General features: G+C 39.0%; 1 protein-coding gene across 1 annotated transcript; it reads left to right on the top strand.

Moving 5' to 3' along the window:
* The first annotated feature begins 4042 nt into the window (after positions 1-4042).
* On the top strand, positions 4043-18406 carry FUNDC1 (FUN14 domain containing 1). The gene is made up of 5 exons (XM_080589206.1): positions 4043-4197; positions 5916-6072; positions 7940-8015; positions 14195-14323; positions 15948-18406. Exons 1-5 carry the CDS (start codon positions 4167-4169, stop codon positions 16023-16025), a joined length of 471 nt encoding a protein of 156 aa, XP_080445332.1. The 5' UTR covers positions 4043-4166; the 3' UTR covers positions 16026-18406.
* The last annotated feature ends 26 nt before the right edge of the window (positions 18407-18432 follow it).

Raw genomic sequence — 18432 nt, forward strand, 5'->3', positions numbered from 1 at the left:
CCCGTGCATGTTCTCTTGCAAGCTGTGACAGTGAACTTGCCTGTTACAGGCACATGGTCAAATGGTGGATACACAGGCTGAACTTCTAGCCAAGAACTATAAAGCAAAGAGAGCAACTTTTCTGTACAGTCCTGATGCTCCAGGATGCTCCCGATACTCTTTAGAAAGTGTTTGTTTCTAAAGAGCCCTTAAGGTTGAACTGAAAATGTGGCCATACATTTGTGTAAATTGTTTACCTTTCCTTGATTTTTTTTTCCCTGTGGATAGCTTGAAGAAGGCACCTATGTGCATTTAATTTGACTGGACTGGGGGGCTTTATATAGCTGCAGAGCTTGAATAATATGTGATCTCCTCAGTAAGGTCTAACACGATTATGCACACATCATGGTGGGGCTGGTCAAAAGCCCTCCAAAACACACAGAATTTCTGGAGCCACTAGGTTTGCTGCTGTCTTTGCACAGGTTGTGAAGTTCACAGGAGGAAAGAATAAACCTGAGGGCGTTTTCTGTGCTGGCATCACGCCGATCCCACAGGCAGTGCCAAAGACCCTGTGCAGCCATACAGCAGGCTCAGCAGCTGCCCTGCAGCAGCTGAGGACCTGGCTGAACAGACCACTCCGGACATGGTTGCCAGAGGCCCACCTCTCAAGCCTTCCCAGGTCCCTCTGGATGGCATCCCTTCCCTCCAGCGTGTCCACCGCACCACACAGCTTGGAGTCATCAGCAAACTTGCTGAGGGTGCACTTGGCTGTATCTCCACATCACAGCTGTCGATGTCTTGTGTATGGATGTGGATGCATCCTGACCCAAGAAGAGAGCTCCCAGAGACCCCCCAACCTGCCAAGAGGTCTTTCTCTAGCTGCTTCCCCAAATCCTTCCTTTCGGATTGTCATGCAACAAGAGCAGGGCAAAGGGAGGCAGGGCTGCCTGGTGCGCTTTTGTGGTACACGAGTGGGATCCAAAACAAATATGAGGAAGGTCTTGCCAAAAATGCTGCAAAGGCTTGTGAAATAGACAACCTGAATGCACTTGACATAACGTGTGGGTATCACAAGAGTACAGCACCATAGGGTACAGCTGAGAGAAGAGTGTAGCTGTGGTCATTATTACCAATGAGCAGGGCAAGCCCCAAGGTCAAAGGGACCTTCTGACAGTGGCATTGGGTCTGGTGTTGTACCTGCAAACTGCGTGTGAAATGCAGACGCAGTCTAACAGATAAATAACAAGACAACACTTAAACTTCAGACCAAACTCAGCATGCAGAAGTTTGTCAAGGCACATCGAAGTGCTCCAGACAAATTCAATTTAACAAGCAAATGACTGTTTTCTAGACTAGTTTCAGTCTCCAAGTTGATGCAAACAGAAGTTGCACTTAGAATGTAATGCAGTTACTAATATTAATCTCAAAAAAAGTATTGATCAAGTAAATCTGTCCATTCTGATGGGAAATTAATATAATTTTATGTACAAAAATGAGGAATATCATCTGCATGTTCATTTAAAAAGAGTGAAACTAAATATTAAAATACTGCACAGACTTAGGATTGTCTCTGTTAGGCACTGGTTAAGAAATGTCAAAGCATTGACTAAGAAACAAAACAAGGTTTAAAGCTGGCTGTGATGAGCATACTGAAAATCTTTTCTCTCATTTATCTCTTCTACAGCCTCATCTACACAATGAACAAGGGAAGTGAAAGGTTGCAGGAGCTCCACAGGGATGCACTGAGGCAGATGAGTAAATACTCGTAAAGATTTATCTTCTGGGATCTCCCTGAGAGAGAGAAATGGAGCCACGGAAAGCCAGTCATACAAACTGCTGTAGGTTTTCCAACTGCATCAACAGTTCTGAAGCTGAAAATAGCCAACGGGTCTAACTGTGTTAGTCGAAGCACCTTCTCTGTTCTCATTACCAGATCATCTGCTACAAGAACCAGCATCGTGCACGCATATACTCAGGTATAAACACAAATTGACAAGAATCAGGAAGACCTGAAATATCTAGATAAAGGAAGCCTTTTACAGAGATACAGTGGAAGAATTAGCTGGATTGTCTTTTGTCCACTCTTGGCTTTCTGAGAGGGTCTGGGAAGGCATCCTTTTTAGTCTTGTTAATATGCTAACTATAAGGACTGTGCAACACATTCCAAATTCTTTTCTTTCAACAACCTGCTAGTGTTAGAATAAAATCAAATCAAATCATTCATTTAGGAACAAAAGTCAGTAAGCTTTTCATTATTGATTGGGAATTCAATCGAATAACAACGACAAAAAATGTGTATGCTTAAACATGAAAGATCCAAAGATGTTATTTTTTTGTCAAAACAAATTGTTGAAGATATCTGTGTTCTGTATGAAAATAGATTTATTGAAAATCTTAAGTGGCATAGTTCCCCCATCTACCAAATGATGTTCTGTGGGGTTTTGTTTTGAGTACTGAGCAGTTGCATCAAAAACTTTTTCATTTGGGGAACTGTGACAGTTCTTTTTTAACTTCTGTTTACTGGTTCTCACAAATTCAAGAAAAAATATATACTACATAATTCTATCTTGGCATGCTACTATGTGACCATCATGATGGCAAATGTTTGTAATAAAATCAGTTAATAAGCAAGCCACTATTTTAGCCACCCTAATTTCAATCCCAGAGCTAGTTTAATAAGTATCTTCATGAAGAACATTTGTTTTTCTATTTTTTGCATGTCTGTTAAGGCTGGTATAATCAAGAGGTTAATTAGAATCTAAAATGCATAGTTCATATGTAGAGATTTGTCTCACTCTATAAAAAACGCTTTATGACATCGAAGAGTGTTTTTTATTATAATTGCCCATTTTGAAGAAAATGTCTTGTGTATTGGCAGCATGAGAGTCCAAATGAGAGACTATAAACATTTTAAAATAATAAGTTTCCAATTTTCTTTTATTATTTATAATACTTGAACTCTCTTGCTTTCTTGATGTTCACATTGCCACAAAGTTCCTGAAGCTATACTTATTGTGCCATCTACTATGTTGTGAGTATAAATATTGTACAGAACTGCACACAATAAAAAACTAATAAAGGCAGTAAAATAAAATGATGTGGCTTTTTGCTCACCAAAGCAACACCAACAGCACCCAACTTTGCAATGAAGGAGGGAGTAAACTGAGGTCAAGTGATTCTGAATTTCACTTCTGGTAAATGTTTGTTGACTCACATTTACTTTAGTTTTTAAGGGGACTGTGTTTTGTTTTCCAGTTATTAATTTTTACGGGAAGCCTAATACCTATGACAATACAATGAGAATTTTGAAGTGTGAGTTGTGTACAGAAGGCTAAAGCTGCATGTTGCCAGTTGTAATGACTATTGCCACAATTTTATTTCCAAACCACAATAAGAGTTATTCTGAGACTTACTGATGGCTACTTATATGATGACCTTAAACGTAACACCAAGGCAAGTAAGTCTTGCATATTTTCATTGCATGAGCAAAAAAGCCCAAGCCATTATCTAACTGGGCCAGAGCCACAGGAATCAACTGGAGACGCTTTAAATCTTCCTGGGCACGCTGCACATGGGATGCAACGGCTCCAAACCTAGTAACGTGAGGCACAGACACCAAGCTGGGGTTTTGGTCTGCCACATTAAATAACGTGTCTGTTATTTATCACACAAAGCGGCACACACAGGAGGGGCTCTGCCATGCTGCAATGCCACAGGGACCTTGCCCAAGCAGCAGACGTGGTAGAGAACAAGAAGAAGAAGGAGGCACTGCCATGGGGGTGGCACCATTTTGGCCACACGGTGACTGGGCAAGGCACCCAGGCCTCCATCTGCGCCGTGCTGTTTGATGTCTCCCGCACTGGGGGGTTGTCAGGCTCCGTACCACGGCGCTGAGTCCGCTCCCGACCTTTAAAAATGGGGGATGAGAGGACGGGCATGGATTGCTGAGAAACCAAGCCCCACACTACAGCAAGGCCCCATGCCACCCCCAAAATGGCGGCCCTCCCCAGGAACTACACCCCCCACAATCCTCCGGGAGCCCGAGCTGCCTCGGCCGCCCGTGACGTCACCGCGCGCTCCCCGGGGAGGGGGAGGCGGAGGGGGCGGGGCGCGGCGGGCGGACCATAGAGCGGGGCGGCCGCCGGCAGCGCAGAGCGGCCCCGGCTCGGCGGTGACCCGCAGCCAAGATGGCGGCGCGGAGGCCCCGCCGCGCCTCAGGTCAGTCAGCGCCCGGGGCGCCGGGCTCGTCGCCGTTAAACCGCCCTCCGAGGCGGCAGCGGGGGCGGGCGGGCGGCAACGGGGCTCGGGGCAACGGCCGGGGCAGCGGTGTGCCCGGCCTCCGTCCTAAAACACCGCGGCGGAGGTTTGGTCATGCACAGTTGCGTGCGTAAAGTGTAACGTTATCACACGAGGAAGGGCGTTCATTTAGTTATTTTATCAAAAAGATGCTCAAGCGGCGTTACTGGCCACGCAACGCATCATTTATGCGAGCTGTGATGTGCTTCTGCCCCTAAATTACTATAATTTAACATAATTCGCACTCTGTGGCTGATGATACATTATTCCCTTTCTAAATAAAATAAACAGACTGCTTGAAACCTCAAAGTTGAAGGGAACATTCACCTGCAACTTTTTATCATTATGGGTCTTGTTATTGGTGTTTCAGCACTTAAGTGATAGTAAAGGGAAAAAAAAATCATACCTACTTATGTATTTCCTCCATTCTTTAGCCTTTCACTCACACTTGTAATAAGAAGTTTAAAAAAAAGAAGTTGCTGACAGGAACAGAATGTTTACATCGCGACTCATTACAATTCTAGGTAGTAACAAAACTTTTCTCCTCTGCGGTGACCCAGCATCCCTGCTGAACTTACATCTCACCTTAAAGATATTAAACAGAAGGAGACTTTAATCCTGTGTGTGTGTATGCTGATATATGGCGTGCTTTTAGAATACTCCTTTTTGAAAGTAGGCCATCTCTTCCTTTGATGTTTGAGTATAAGTGGTATTTAGGATGTCTAATTTGGAGTTGTAGGAGAAGGCCTAGTTTGAAAACGTTGAGAGAATTGTGCTGAAATTATGGAACTTAATTGAAGTCCCAGCTTCATCTATTTTGTCTGTGGTGGAATGGGAACAGACGTGTCTGTTCTTGGCTTATTACCTTAACCTAATGTCCTGCCCTCTGAAGAAGATACAAAGCCAGGAATTCTTAAAAGAGAAGCATCTGCTTTCTCTTAAGTCAGGTGTGTTTCCCATTGCTGAAGATCATAAAAGTGATTGTGCAATGTCAGATGAAAGCCCAGCATCTTGTGTCTGAAAGCCATCAGCTGCAGGGTGAGCTAGGAAAGAATAACACGGTAAGCATGTAGCGATGCTTTCTCAGAATGTTTCTGATGATTTTATGCTCCAGACCTGGTGATAGCTGTTGGTGGATTTTTTTTTTTGGTGTTCCTTTATTTTTTTCTGTTGTTATTTGGAGTCCATATCAGCAGTTGGTGTCTACAGCATCCTACAGCAAGCTGCTCTACAGGTTAACCAGGGTCCCTCTCAGAGAGGGGCAGAGAAGGCTTCCCTTCTTTTTCCTTTTTTTTTTTTTGTTGTGTTAAACCAGCTGCCTGCTAGCTCCAAGGCCTTTTAGTTCCTCTCCTTGAACAGAGAGGAGATTACTGTTCACCTTTCCTGTTCCACATGTGGATTTTATAGGTAATAATCTTCCTGTAGTCTTGTCTTGAAGATTGTGGCATAAAATCTCAAAGGTTCTGTGAACCTCTGGACCGTAGGTAGCCCATATATGGCAACGTAAGCCATTGTATTAGCCAGCTAGTGCCAAATGCAGTTCTGTTAATGTTTGGGGTTTTGTTAGTGGATTTTTTTGATAGGTTGTTAGCTTACTGTGTAACAGAAAATAACTTTTTTTCTTCTTTGCTCTTTTTAAGAACGTGAAAGTGATGATGATTCCTATGAAGTGTTGGATCTAACAGAATATGCAAGGCGTCACCATTGGTGGAATCGTGTGTTTGGCCGCAATTCAGGACCAATTGTAGAAAAATATTCTGTGGCCACACAGATTGTGATGGGCGGAGTGACTGGCTGGTGAGACAACGTCGCTTTCATAACTGTGCTAGACCTTCTACTGTTCTTAGATCTTTTTCCAGGCTATTTGAAGCAGATACACTTATTTTCTCTAATAGCGTTTCCTTTATCGTTGATCAGAATTATGCATGCGTGAACAATTTCTTAACTCATTGCTCTGACTCATCATCCTAAAGTCGTTTTGTAATATTGGTAAAACGCACTAGTTATCTAAAGGAACCCATACCACTTATTGTGAAAAGGATTTGAAGAAACGGCAGAACTTTAAAAGTCTAAGGAGTAAATGGAAAATTACTGCATGCAATTTTTGTTTCTATGGAAAATCAGATTGACTTACTAATGGAGGTTTAGAGGCCTAGTTATGATATTATGGCTAAGATGCATTTTATAGGTAAAAGAAATTAAGAAAGCGATGTGTGGCAGAATGTATCTTTAAGAGCCCCATTTTATGAAGACATCTTTGTTTCTCTAAATTAAGCTGGAGCCATTTTGAACAGTTTAACAGTCTCTCTACAGATAACGTGAGAGCAGATACCATAAATTGTTTTAGCCTAACTATGCTGTGGTGATAGGTAGAAATTGGAAAGTGTGGTCACAGTCTTGGCAGCTATGTCAAGGTATTTGTTATTTGCCAAAGGTATTTGGCTAGTCCTTGTTTATTCCAGTATTCTAAAAAAATATCTAATAATTTCAGTGAAAAACAACATTATGGTAGCACAGGAACTTTAAAATGAAATTATACAAGATTTGGAACATGAAAGAGGCTAAAAATGAAATTGGTATTTACAGGCTCAGTACAGCTTTGGGGAATGTAGCCTTAGCTTTCAATCTGATTTTTGATTTGCTTCTGTAGCTTTAAAATAGCTTTGAAGAGTTAGGTGTGAATAGACAAACTCAGAAACCTGTAGGGAGTAGCTAGTGGGATCTGGCATCCAAGAAGTGGCTTACTGAACGATGTAGGAACTGTATTGCAGTGTCTGTGTCTATGTACATACATGTGTATGTGTGTGCATTCGTGCATATCAATAGGGTTTCACCCTTCATATGCAAGGGGAAAAAAAAAAAAACCACGTGCATGGGGCTGCGAGGGGGCAGGTCAGATGCCGGAGGAGGCACCCAGAGAAGTTTTGGGACCATCAGCCTGGGAAGCATCCTGCACCCACCCGAGCAGGGCACTGAGCCCTCAGGACTGATGGTGCAGTTTTGGGCAGGGGGCTGGGGCAGAAAACCTCCTGCCGCAGATCTTCTGTGATGCTGATACCCGTGTGCTTCTGTGTTTGATGCGGGAGCGTTTGGAGACTGCAGACAAGGTACTAAATCGCTGGTTGCCTTGGTCCACTAAAAACAGACCAAGGCGATGGCCCAGAGGAGTGCCCTTCCCTGCCCTGTCCCCCTCTCCCCTCCTTTTAGAGCTTTTAGCTCTTGTGGTAGGGATGTAACTTCTTTTTACCTGGGAATTAAGTTATAGGTCGTGTAGCTAATATAAATGATAGTGTAATATATTAACCTTCCATCTGGGAATAGTTTAAATGGCACTTTTGTGTTGCTCTACTGTGCTTTGTTAAAGTGCTGTATTTAATAGCCGCATGCAGCTTTTATGTATAGACAAAGCCCGCAGATCTCAAGCTTACTTTAAAGGGGCCATCAGTCATCAACTAGCAACCGTTGCTCATGTTGTTTTGTGTTAGACATTATTCATTAAACGTTGTTTGTGTTAAATATTCTTATCTAAAGACTTAAAAATGTGAATTTATACATTTGCTTTTGTTAAATGAACAGCTTAATAGTTGTAGTCAGGAATTTTAGAGTGTGGCATTGTTGAGCAGACAACTTCACTGGACTGGGTTTTTTGTTTTGTTCTCCTAAGGTGTGCGGGATTTTTGTTCCAGAAAGTCGGAAAGCTTGCAGCAACTGCAGTAGGTGGTGGCTTTCTTCTGCTTCAAGTATGTAGAATTTCATGCTTTATAAGTTGGCAAATGTTATTTACTTAAACTGTAGGCAAAATTCAGCCGCTGGGTTAAAAATTTAATTAGGAAGGCTTCTTACCTACTTCATCTTTTTAGTGTTATCAATCCAAAACTTAATTTCAGATGGAATATTGTGTGTAAAAGACATCTCTAAAAGAACAGTCCTAAATCGGAATCTATCCTGTAAAATAGTTTGTAATAAGCCAAAAGAAACCTTTGTGCAGAAACTGAGGTGCTGTATGGGATACATATTGCCAGATTAGAGGAACTACAAGTAAACTTATTAGAGAAATCAGGGCATTTAAGCTGTGCTTATTTTAAATAGGTTTGAGAATTTTTATCAGTGCTTTGAAAAAAATGGGCTGCTTTGGCAGTTGCTTGGAAGACATGCGCTGGTCCAATTATGAAGATACTCATTTCCCTTTTCTCCCCATGCTGTCTTTGCTAGTTATCTGTTGAACCTCTGAAGCTCTCCTGACTTCTGGTGGCTTCATTGCTTTCCTCTGTTCAACCAGATTTCAAGTCTAAAAAAAATATAATGGTGTTATCTAGCATGACCATTTAAATTTTTCGTTGGATATTGTGTTAGGGGAGGACAGATTTCCAAAAAACCTTCAAATAAATTAAAAGGCTTTAAGCAAAGGAGAATTTCACATATCCTTCTGAGATGTAAATGAATTAAAATTACTTTGCTAGCATTTTCCATGTCTTAATATTTGTGGGCTTGTCTTTTTTATTTTTTTCTTCAAATTACTCAGAGAAGTAGACTGGTGCCTGTTCAGGTTTGTTCAAATAATACACCACTTTATTTTATTTTTTTGAGACAAGGATAAAGATAGTTTCTTTTTATTATTGCCATCGTGGCCCTGGATGGTTTCTGAAAAAAACTTTCATTTGTTTCCTTGACGGTAATGGCTGTTACAGCCAACCATTGGTCAGGAAGGCTTGTGTAGTGCCTCTGGCTGCTGCTGTGTAATGCGTCCAGGTGGCAGTTGGGTGAAGTACTCTTACTTCCTTCATGATCCTCCTCTCTGCTGTTTTTTTTTTCTTTTTTAAATCTCCAAGCCCCTTGTTAAATATAAGCACTGTAGTTCGGTTACATGTGAGAATGTATGCTTTTCCAAAACTATTTGGTTTAACTTGTTTTCAACAAGTATAACACCTACCTTACTCTGAATTACTCAAAGGCAAGCATCAACAACAACGTAAAAAGTCAAGGAGAAATATTTTTCATGTGAATCTCCTGGAAAGCACTGGTTATTGGGCTCGTACCTAAACATTGGGATGGATTTTACAAATGTATTGAATCAGAAGTGGATTAGAATCATCCAGATGTAAATTTTTGGCAAAATGTGCAAAGCCACCAAATAAATCAATTTGAGAACACTGCAGTTCTGTAGCCCACAGTGTGTATTTCTGGATGATGAGGGAACATTTAAATCTTTACATAATATATATATATAGCTAGTGGATCTTTAAACTATTTGTCTTTAATTTAACCAGATGAGAAAGCATGACCAAAATCTCTCTTCTCATTTAGCGTAGTGTTGGTCTTAATTCACTAAATGACAATTTTTATCTAAATTTGGCTGTAGAGCCTGACAAACAGAGGCCTGGAATCCAGGGGCAGCAGGCAGAACATTGCCTGCAAGTCCCCGTTAGTGCTTCTTACCACACTAAGCTGAAAAGTTAAAACTAAAACCTGTAAATAGCATAGAATAGAAATTGCTTAAAAACATGTTACTTATGCAATATTTTTGCTTGTTGAGCTGTGAAGTTTGGGGAGCTTTCCTATATGTAAAATCGGTTTGCCATGTGATAGTGTGTCTGATTTCTTAGTTGATCTCGTTTACAGTGTATTTGAAAAGGAATATTATCCAAGAGAAAAAACGAGTTGCGTATTTTGATTGAGTTATCTGTATCGTTAATTAAGAAAGATCAGATTCTCTAGGAAGGGAATAAAGTAAATGCCTTGGTCTTTCATTTTAATTCAAAACGCTTTGCATTTTTAAAGCTGAGTCATAAATTCTGTAGTGTAATTACATTTCTGTAGTCTTTAATTTTTTCATTTAAAGATCACACATTATGTTTTTAATTTCCTTATGAATATATGTTCAACGCTTCCCCTGTGTGGGCAGAGGAACGTTTCAGCACGTGACTAGAAACTTCTTTTTTATCTGTAAATTTTCCTGAAATTGCAGATTTCATTCCAACTCCTGATTGCAATATTGATGTTGTAATTACCTGCTCAAACAAGAAAAAGAACTACAGAAGGCGAGATTCTTGGATAAAGCCCATTCACTGAAACATTTCAGTCCTGGAATTTAAAAAGTTCATTTTTTCTCTAGCATATGATGACTTCATCTGAAGAAATCTAGAAGGAAACAGAAAGCAATACGTTTTGGAGTGTCAGTTCGTACTAGAAGTGAAAAGATCTTTCAAATTATTGTAAATGATCTATAAATTTGTCAGTCTCAATGCAGATTAAATAAAAAGCAGTCTGAGGAGAATAACAATGACATGAAGGAATCTGCATTGTTCTTGAAAATTAAGACCTCTTTCTCACATCTCTGAGCTGGATATTTCAACAGCTTAATTTGATCAATTTTTTATTGAAAGAGTTGTGATTCTTCAGGTATGCTGGTATATGATCAATACCCATGCTCTATACCGAGAAAAATACAATTAATTTCTCCTGTTGGGTATCAGCTTAAGGGATTTCCCGTGTCAGGCTTACAGGTTATACAGCACACAGCTTAGTGAGATCCCGAAGAGCAGGGAAGTGTGAACTTGGTGTGTTTCTGCTATAGTAGGTTACTTAAAACAATTGTTCTTAATGAGTGCCTGTTCTCAGTGTTTTTTAAATTCCTGTATCTTTAGTAATGGTCTCATTACATTTTGCTCTGCAGTCAACATATAAATTGTGGCTTTTTCCATTTTGTGTTGACTACTATTTAATCATAAAATGGTGTATTTGTGCGGTTATTTGTGCTTTCAGTAATAAATTTTGCCTCATTCCATTAACATGCCATTGATAGATTCAACTCCTCATTAAAATACCTTCTACCTTGAGAAAAAGCTTTGAAAACGATTCAAGAAGCAAGATAAACCCTAAGACAGCCTCAGCTGCGTGTTGTGCAGAGGTCTGGTTGGTGCCACGGTGATGCTGTGGGATCTCAGCGGAGTGGTGAGAGAGCAGCATGCTTCTGGGGTAGGGACTTGTACAGAAGGAGAGTTGCATTTGGTTTTGCGCTGGATACCTCACTTGGCAGATGATTTGTGCAGATTTAGAGGGACTATTCAGTGGAAGAGCCAAAGCAAACAGTATCTGGAAGTTTGCCTTATAAAGAAATGCCCTGCTTCTGGCAGGTGTTTACATGAAGTGGAGGGGCATCGTTCTTCTGCTTTTGTAAACTGGAGGAGTTTTATGGTCGCAGGGAAGCTGTGCCAGTAGATGGTGGCTGAAGATACAGCCTCTGGAGTTCAGCTCTTAAAAACAAAACAAAACAACACTGTATCATTTCTCAGTCCCTCCTTATCTCTGTATATTGAAGTTAGAGGCTTGTCAGGTCTGTCCTGGTCAGGGGCAGAGAGGGTTGCTGCCTAGGTAAATACCAGGAAATACCAAGAAGTTCACATTGCTTCTGTATGCTGAGCATGGGGAGCTTGCGTGCAGTTTCTGGGCTTGGTTAGGCCTTTTTAGTATGAGAGAAATTCTGCTTTTGAGGGAATTACAACCGCCATCTCGCTGTCCCATCTTCCTGTATGCATTTTTTTGCTCTTGTGCATCATTTGCTCATTACCCTTAATGATGCTTCATAATAACAAAGTGCTCGTGTGCCTATCCAACAGCACCCCCAAAATGAGGCCTTCCCTTTAAATTCTCTTCTCATTTTGGTTAATCATGCATTAATGTATTATTCATGCATTAATGAATAATAATCATGCATTAATGTATTTTTTAATTGCATTTTTAGAAAATATCTTATTTTTTAATAGGTCTGGAAGATCTTGAACAAATATCTGACATTAATAAGCTATACATGTATGTACACATCTGTATGATGCATTAAGAAAATATATATATATATAGGGAGTTGATAATGGAATATTAATGTTTTATCTCCATTATCATAGGGACTGGCTTTAAAAATGCTACTGAACTTTAAGAATTTGTATTTATATAAATTTACTATAGGAACCTTGACCATAAACTAATAGTTAAGATTTATTTTTTTTTAAGATTAATTAGGATTTAAAAATTGAAGTCTGTCTCACCAACGTAAGACTTCAGTGGGATTTTTTTTCTGTAGTTAGACAAAGTTACGTATTTTGTAGGACTGCAGCCAAAGCAGGTATGACGCAAGCTCTGACTATCACTGCAGTGAAGTACAAGATATCTTTTTCCTCCATTACACTTTTTATATCCAAAACATTGTCTATTGTTTATTTCATAGCTGTATACTAAAATTTGAAAGCAGAACTTAAGATCTCTGCTACTAAGTTCAGGGAGAAATGTATAACTTCTGTGGTTAGAAGCTTAATTAAAAACAGCTTAATTAAAAACTTCTGCCTCATACCTGTACTGTATGGATAACTGAGCTAATTGAACTAGTCTTAATCTTGTTTCTCTTAAAGTCCATTTTATATTTTATTAATGTATTTGCTTACTTAAAAGTTGTATTTCTAATATTGTGTTGGACTTAATATCTTAAATCCATACTTAGTTTTTAGGTTTGTGAGTCAGAAGGCACCAGTTCAACACTAAGGCCTCTTTGAAATTCTTGTGGTAATGTTAACTCCATAAAATGAAAATTAGCCCAATGCCTAATTGTTTTTTCTCTTGGCGTGTCATCCAGTGACTGGATGCACAACCACTACAGTTTAAAAGTTGTTTTATGTCTTTACAGTATACAGGCAGTCCTTAATTACCTATCTCTGCCTAACACCAGCACCTGTCTGCGTAAATGGTTTACATTAGACAGGCAAGGTCAATGGATTCATTGTATCCCAAACCTAATAAATCCTGTGTTTAAATATCTACTGCACAGAACTTCATTATCTGTGAGTTTTATTTACAAGCTATACCGTTTGCATAGAACGCACTTACGTAAGTTACATGAATTTGCCAAATGTAACTTTAAGAAGGATCTGAGAAATCTCACTCTTCACAAAGATTTTTGTTTTGGTATAAATCATTTAAAGCTAGCGGTCTATATTTGTCTGTCTTAGCAGTTAAAATGAGCAATAATCCTTAGTTTTGATTTTCTTCTTTTTACAACTGATGAGGTTTTTTCCCTTAACTATTATCTGGAGAATACAGTAATTACTTTTTTTAGTCTATTATCTTACAAACATTTAAATATGTATTTCTTTTGTGAGTTGGTGGGACTGCCAATGTTGTTGAGTAAATAAACGTCCCTTTTCCAGGATCAAATCTGAGTTAGAGAAATAAGGGAAAGGGTTGGGATGATGGTTAAATGTGCTAAAAATCCCATGAATGATAATTAAGCATTTGTGAGTTTGAGTGGAAGTTGGTATGAACGGCTACCCGAAATATTCTGCTTATGTCGCAGTACTTGTGCTGTACGTGAGCCATGTTATTTTTCTATTTACTGGGTTTTTCTAGAAGGTACGAGAATTCTGTTTTCGTATACTTTTTGTTGGATAGTTTAAATGACATAAGATAGAATAAAAGTTGTCAGTATTTCCAAGGATGATTCTTATTAGCCCCAAATGTCCTGTCACAAGTCAGAATTCCACAATTTTGAAAGAAGCTAAAACAGAACAGTTTTTTCATTGTCATTCTGTGAATGTACTTTTCTTCCCTTGCAATTACAGTTACAGTAAATTCTGAAGGAAAAAAATGTTTTAAATTAAAACTTTTTTAACTAAGCAATAGAAAAGTGGTAAAATTACCAAGAGTCTACTGAACTTTGCAATTCATTGTTCTATTTCACATCACTGTTACTGCAGGGAAAATGTAGTGTTTGAAGCAGAGTAAGTGTTGTAATTGGAGCAATGTCTTTTCCTGTATCTGTAATACAAAGAAGAAACAACATTTAAACAAAAGATAATTTGTAGGCACTAATATATTGCAGTTTGACTCATAAAATGTTAACTACAACTGTACTAAATTTACTTTATTTTCCTAGATTGCTAGTCATAGTGGATACGTACAAGTTGATTGGAAGAGAGTGGAAAAAGATGTAAACAAAGCAAAAAAACAGTTAAAAAAGCGTGCAAATAAGGCAGCACCTGAAATCAATACTCTAATCGAAGAGGTAAGTCTAAGCAGATAAACTTTTCTACCAGCCACCTTTTCTTACTTTCCACCTTACGTGGTGCTTAGTTGAAAATGTGGTGCAAAACTGAGCACTAATTCTGATTATAATGGGTAGGCATCAGAAATATTCTGGCTGTATGTTTTATTAAACGTTACCGGTTATTAAAAGTTATTTAACTTGGTGTTTCGCTCGCTCTTGCAGGATCACACACGGGCTTTGGTTGTAGAAAAGCATTAACTTTGATGTGGCCTAGGCACTGCCATGGGCTTTGTCAGTTAGTCTGTGCACCTTCTTGGCTAGCAAGAGAGCTGATATGCTGATGGCTTGGTTTAAAAAAAAAAAGGGGGGGGGGGGGGGGAGTTGTGGTTAAAACATGGTAGGTCAAAGACCCAAAAAGGTTAGTCTGCTGATCACAATATTATTTGATTAGGAAAGATTAACCTCTTTCTGGAGAAAAGCGATAACCACTTTGGAACTAGAGATGCATATTTTTTAAATCTAATTTTTACACGTGAAGAGTATGTCTACAGACTCTGTTACATGCTATGTTAAAAAGACTCATACTGATCAGAGTGTCAGAGGCCGTTTAGTTCTGACATTTGAAGACCTTTTTTTATCATTTTATCTTTCAAAAAAAGGCATGTTTGGCATGTTTTAACACACTTTTAAAATGTCATGTAGGCCCTATAAGTTTCTTTCTGTGCAACTGTGAATCCTGACTGGGAATGTACTGCAGACCAAGTGTTACAGCAGCCACACTGGTGCTTTGTAATAAAGAGTTCTGACATCTCATACTTAACCTGATGGAATTATAGTTAAGTTGCTAAAAATTGCCTTATGTTTTAAAGTGAATTTAAAGTGGAAAGCTAAGAGAGAGGGTTTTCTACCTTCTTCTCTACCCCAAATAGCTTAACCTGTCCTTCTGCATTCTGCTGCAGAAACAGATGGGACAGGAAGTTTTTTGTTTTCCTTTTTTCAAATTACGTTTTTTTTTTTTTTTTTTACTAATTGTGTCCTAATAGCTAATCTGAAGTGTTCAAAGTAAAGGATTTATGAAATGGCGTGTTGGATGCATATTATACTCAGTGATAATATTTCATGAAATATTATATACAAAAGTTGTGATATTTAAGAGGTTTTTTTTTTTTGTAGGATCAAGTTACTAGGAAAATGGCTCACAAAAGAGGGAACTGTATTTTTTCCAGTGCCCTAGTCTTCTCCCCAAAAGATATTTCTTTACAACTTTTTTTTTGTGTGTGTGTGATTAAAATTGAAATGATTGTACTACCCTCACCTTTTTTTGGTCAAGAGAGTTTGTAAAACACCCATCTGTTTTTAATCCAAAAAAGTAGTATTTGGCATGGAATTACTATGACAATTCCTCTGTATTTTGACTCAAAATGCTGACTGTATTGCAAACACATTGTTGAAGACAGTTGAGAGATGTGTTTCACTCCATTGGTGCCAGCCGTTGCCACCTAACTTTGTTGGTTTTCAGATGGATTACTACCACCTCCCCAATTCCAGTATACTTGTTTCCAGGCAATTGTGATAAGAGTATTAAATGTTATTGTCAGACACGGTTGACTCAGTTCTTTACGCATACTCTTTTTCTTCTCAGTCAACAGAATTTATCAAACAGAACATCGTGGTCTCAAGTGGATTTGTTGGAGGCTTTTTGTTAGGCCTTGCATCGTAAGGACCTGAATCATCTCTTCCTGATGGCATTCGTGTCAAAGAACAGTTGTGGTGACACACTGTCAGAAAGCAGTGTGGGTCACCGTGCCCTCCAGAGCAAGACGAGTGGAATAGATAGAAAACTTGGAAGCTTTCACATTTTAGGCTTTTGCCTCTTGAAGCTTGGCAAAACTAGAATTTGCTGAAAAACCGCAGTGTGCTCATTATAGCATTTCTGGGCAAAACTGGTTCATCTTCATCATGACTCTTTTTATCTATGACCTTTCAAGATCTAGCATTTTTAAAATGTTATTCTTGGAATATAGATATGTAAGAAAGCTCCATTTCTATGTTTTCAAGTAAATACTGTTAATTTTAAAAGTATTTTTCTTCATGCTGTAGTAGATAGTATTAATGACTACATACTGTACATGATACTGTAGTTTCAGCCTCGTGGCTGCCTGTGTTCTTCAGAAGTCACTGCAATAATCTATAAATCTGTAATACCTTTTTACAGAGTATTAAATAACAAAGAATCATCAGCTCATTAAAAGTGAAAATTGACTTTGACTCTGGCCTCTGTATACATAGAGAATAAGTCTCATTTTCATATCCTGCAGGCATCTGGTACAAATATTTGTGCACACAAGTTTGTGTGCTAAGTGAATGTGTATGTTAACTTTTCCCAGATGTGTAGACATGCATAAATTCATTGATAAAACTGTAGTACACAGATAATTGTGGCAAGGATCATTGTTTTACTCTCAGTGAGCCATGGAGTCCCTTTCAGACTTCAGTAGATGGTGAAATGAAGCAGTGAGACTTCTGCCTGAGCACTTTGCGAGGGCTCATACTTTGTGTGGCTTGATGCCATGGTAGTATGATGTACCTTGGATCGACTGAAGGCTTCTCTGGTAGTCCATTTTAGCTGGAAACTATGAGGTAATGCTCACTTTCATATTCACCTCTATTGCCACTATGTTCAGCCCAACTTAGCCTTTAAATAAGAAAAAAACAGTTGTCACTTAATTTAACTTTCCCTGTCTAGGATGTCAGCTATGGAAAAACTAGGGTACAGATCGGCTTCAGTCAGCTTATTGGAAGAGCGCCTGTTGCCTCTGACGTCTGGGAAAGCAAATGAGACTTAATCTGTGGGATGTGGTTGCTGCCTCCATCTTTGACAAATCAAAGCCAGAGGCAGATCCTAAAGGAGATTGGAGGTATAATTTTCCAGCCTATCTTCAGCTAATTCTGAAGCAGGGTTTTAAGGTGGCTTTGGTCATTTCTTACTAAATTATTCTCAAGAAGTTGGGAATCCAAATGCATGCTTTGTACACTTTTCTGTTTTTCAAACTTGTGAACCTTTTACCTAAGAAAATGGGATGTTTGCTCTGCTCTCCTTTCCCTGCTTTAATTCTGTACCCCTAAGTTAATGTGAAACCGAGCCTGCCTAATGCAGGTTCTGTTGGGTTCTCGTTCCCACGCCTGAACAGCAGTAATGATGCATCAGCATCCCATGGCTGAATGTGAACTTCTGATGTGTAGCACATGTGATGAACCTCCATCAGATGGACTGTACGTGAAAGGCCTTCGACATCATAACCTAGTATATATTTAGATGGGGCATCTGTGAACTCCAGAGGCCCTAACATGTTGTTGGTTAACTTCATCTGGCTGGGGTAAGTCATGAAGCACATTGTGCATGCCTGCCAGGTTTATGTGAAGGTTTAGTCAAGCTAAAACCCATTTAGAAATTTGGATATCAAAACTTAAAAAAAAAAATTAAAAGAAAAAAAGCAACAAGGAAAACATATTGCATGTTATCATCCTAAGGTTTTGGGTTTTTCTAAAAAGGTGAATTTCTAAAGCTATGTAAAATCAATTGTTGCAGTTCATTGGAAATGGGAAGCCAAGGAAGGGGTTGGGTCATCTGGAATTAACAACGTTGAATGAAACATTGTATGAAAGTTTCTTTTCCTTAGTATTCTGTCTAAATGGTACTGGGAAGGTAACCACTATGTTCTTTTCTGCTGGTGAAGCTAACGGGATTTTGGCATAAGATTTACCATAGCCAAATGCTACAAGTCACGCACGCACATGGGTGAACTCAAATGTTCGAAGGTCTCTGGGAGTGAAGTGAGCACCTCGATAATGTGAACCCATAAACTTGCATCTAAAAAGGAGTCTACTCTGTGAAAGGGTTCCAAGGGAGCACACTATAGTGGCCTTTCTAAAAGGGCTGCTGTGAGCGAGAAATATGCTTCATAGTTAAAAGTAGAATTTAAAATAACTTTTATAGCAGTCTGCAAGCCCAATTTCTGCAGAGGAAAGTTGTTCTGCTGTCCTGTTACTGTTACCTGGGATACTCAGTAAGATGATCAATAAAGAACTGATCAAACTAAATACATATTTTATTAGTTTATTTTTTT

The sequence above is a fragment of the Anser brachyrhynchus genome (genome assembly GCF_964034855.1).
Source record: "Anser brachyrhynchus genome assembly, chromosome: 1".
NCBI lineage: Eukaryota > Metazoa > Chordata > Aves > Anseriformes > Anatidae > Anser > Anser brachyrhynchus.

What these genes read in the sequence shown, in the direction of transcription:
- FUNDC1 (XM_080589206.1), top strand. Translation starts at nt 4,167, where the DNA reads ATGGCGGCGCGGAGGCCCCGCCGCGCCTCAG. An exon ending in GAGGCCCCGCCGCGCCTCAG is followed by an intron (nt 4,198 to 5,915) that starts GTCAGTCAGCGC and finishes GCTCTTTTTAAG; the next exon opens with AACGTGAAAGTGATGATGAT. An exon ending in ATGGGCGGAGTGACTGGCTG is followed by an intron (nt 6,073 to 7,939) that starts GTGAGACAACGT and finishes TGTTCTCCTAAG; the next exon opens with GTGTGCGGGATTTTTGTTCC.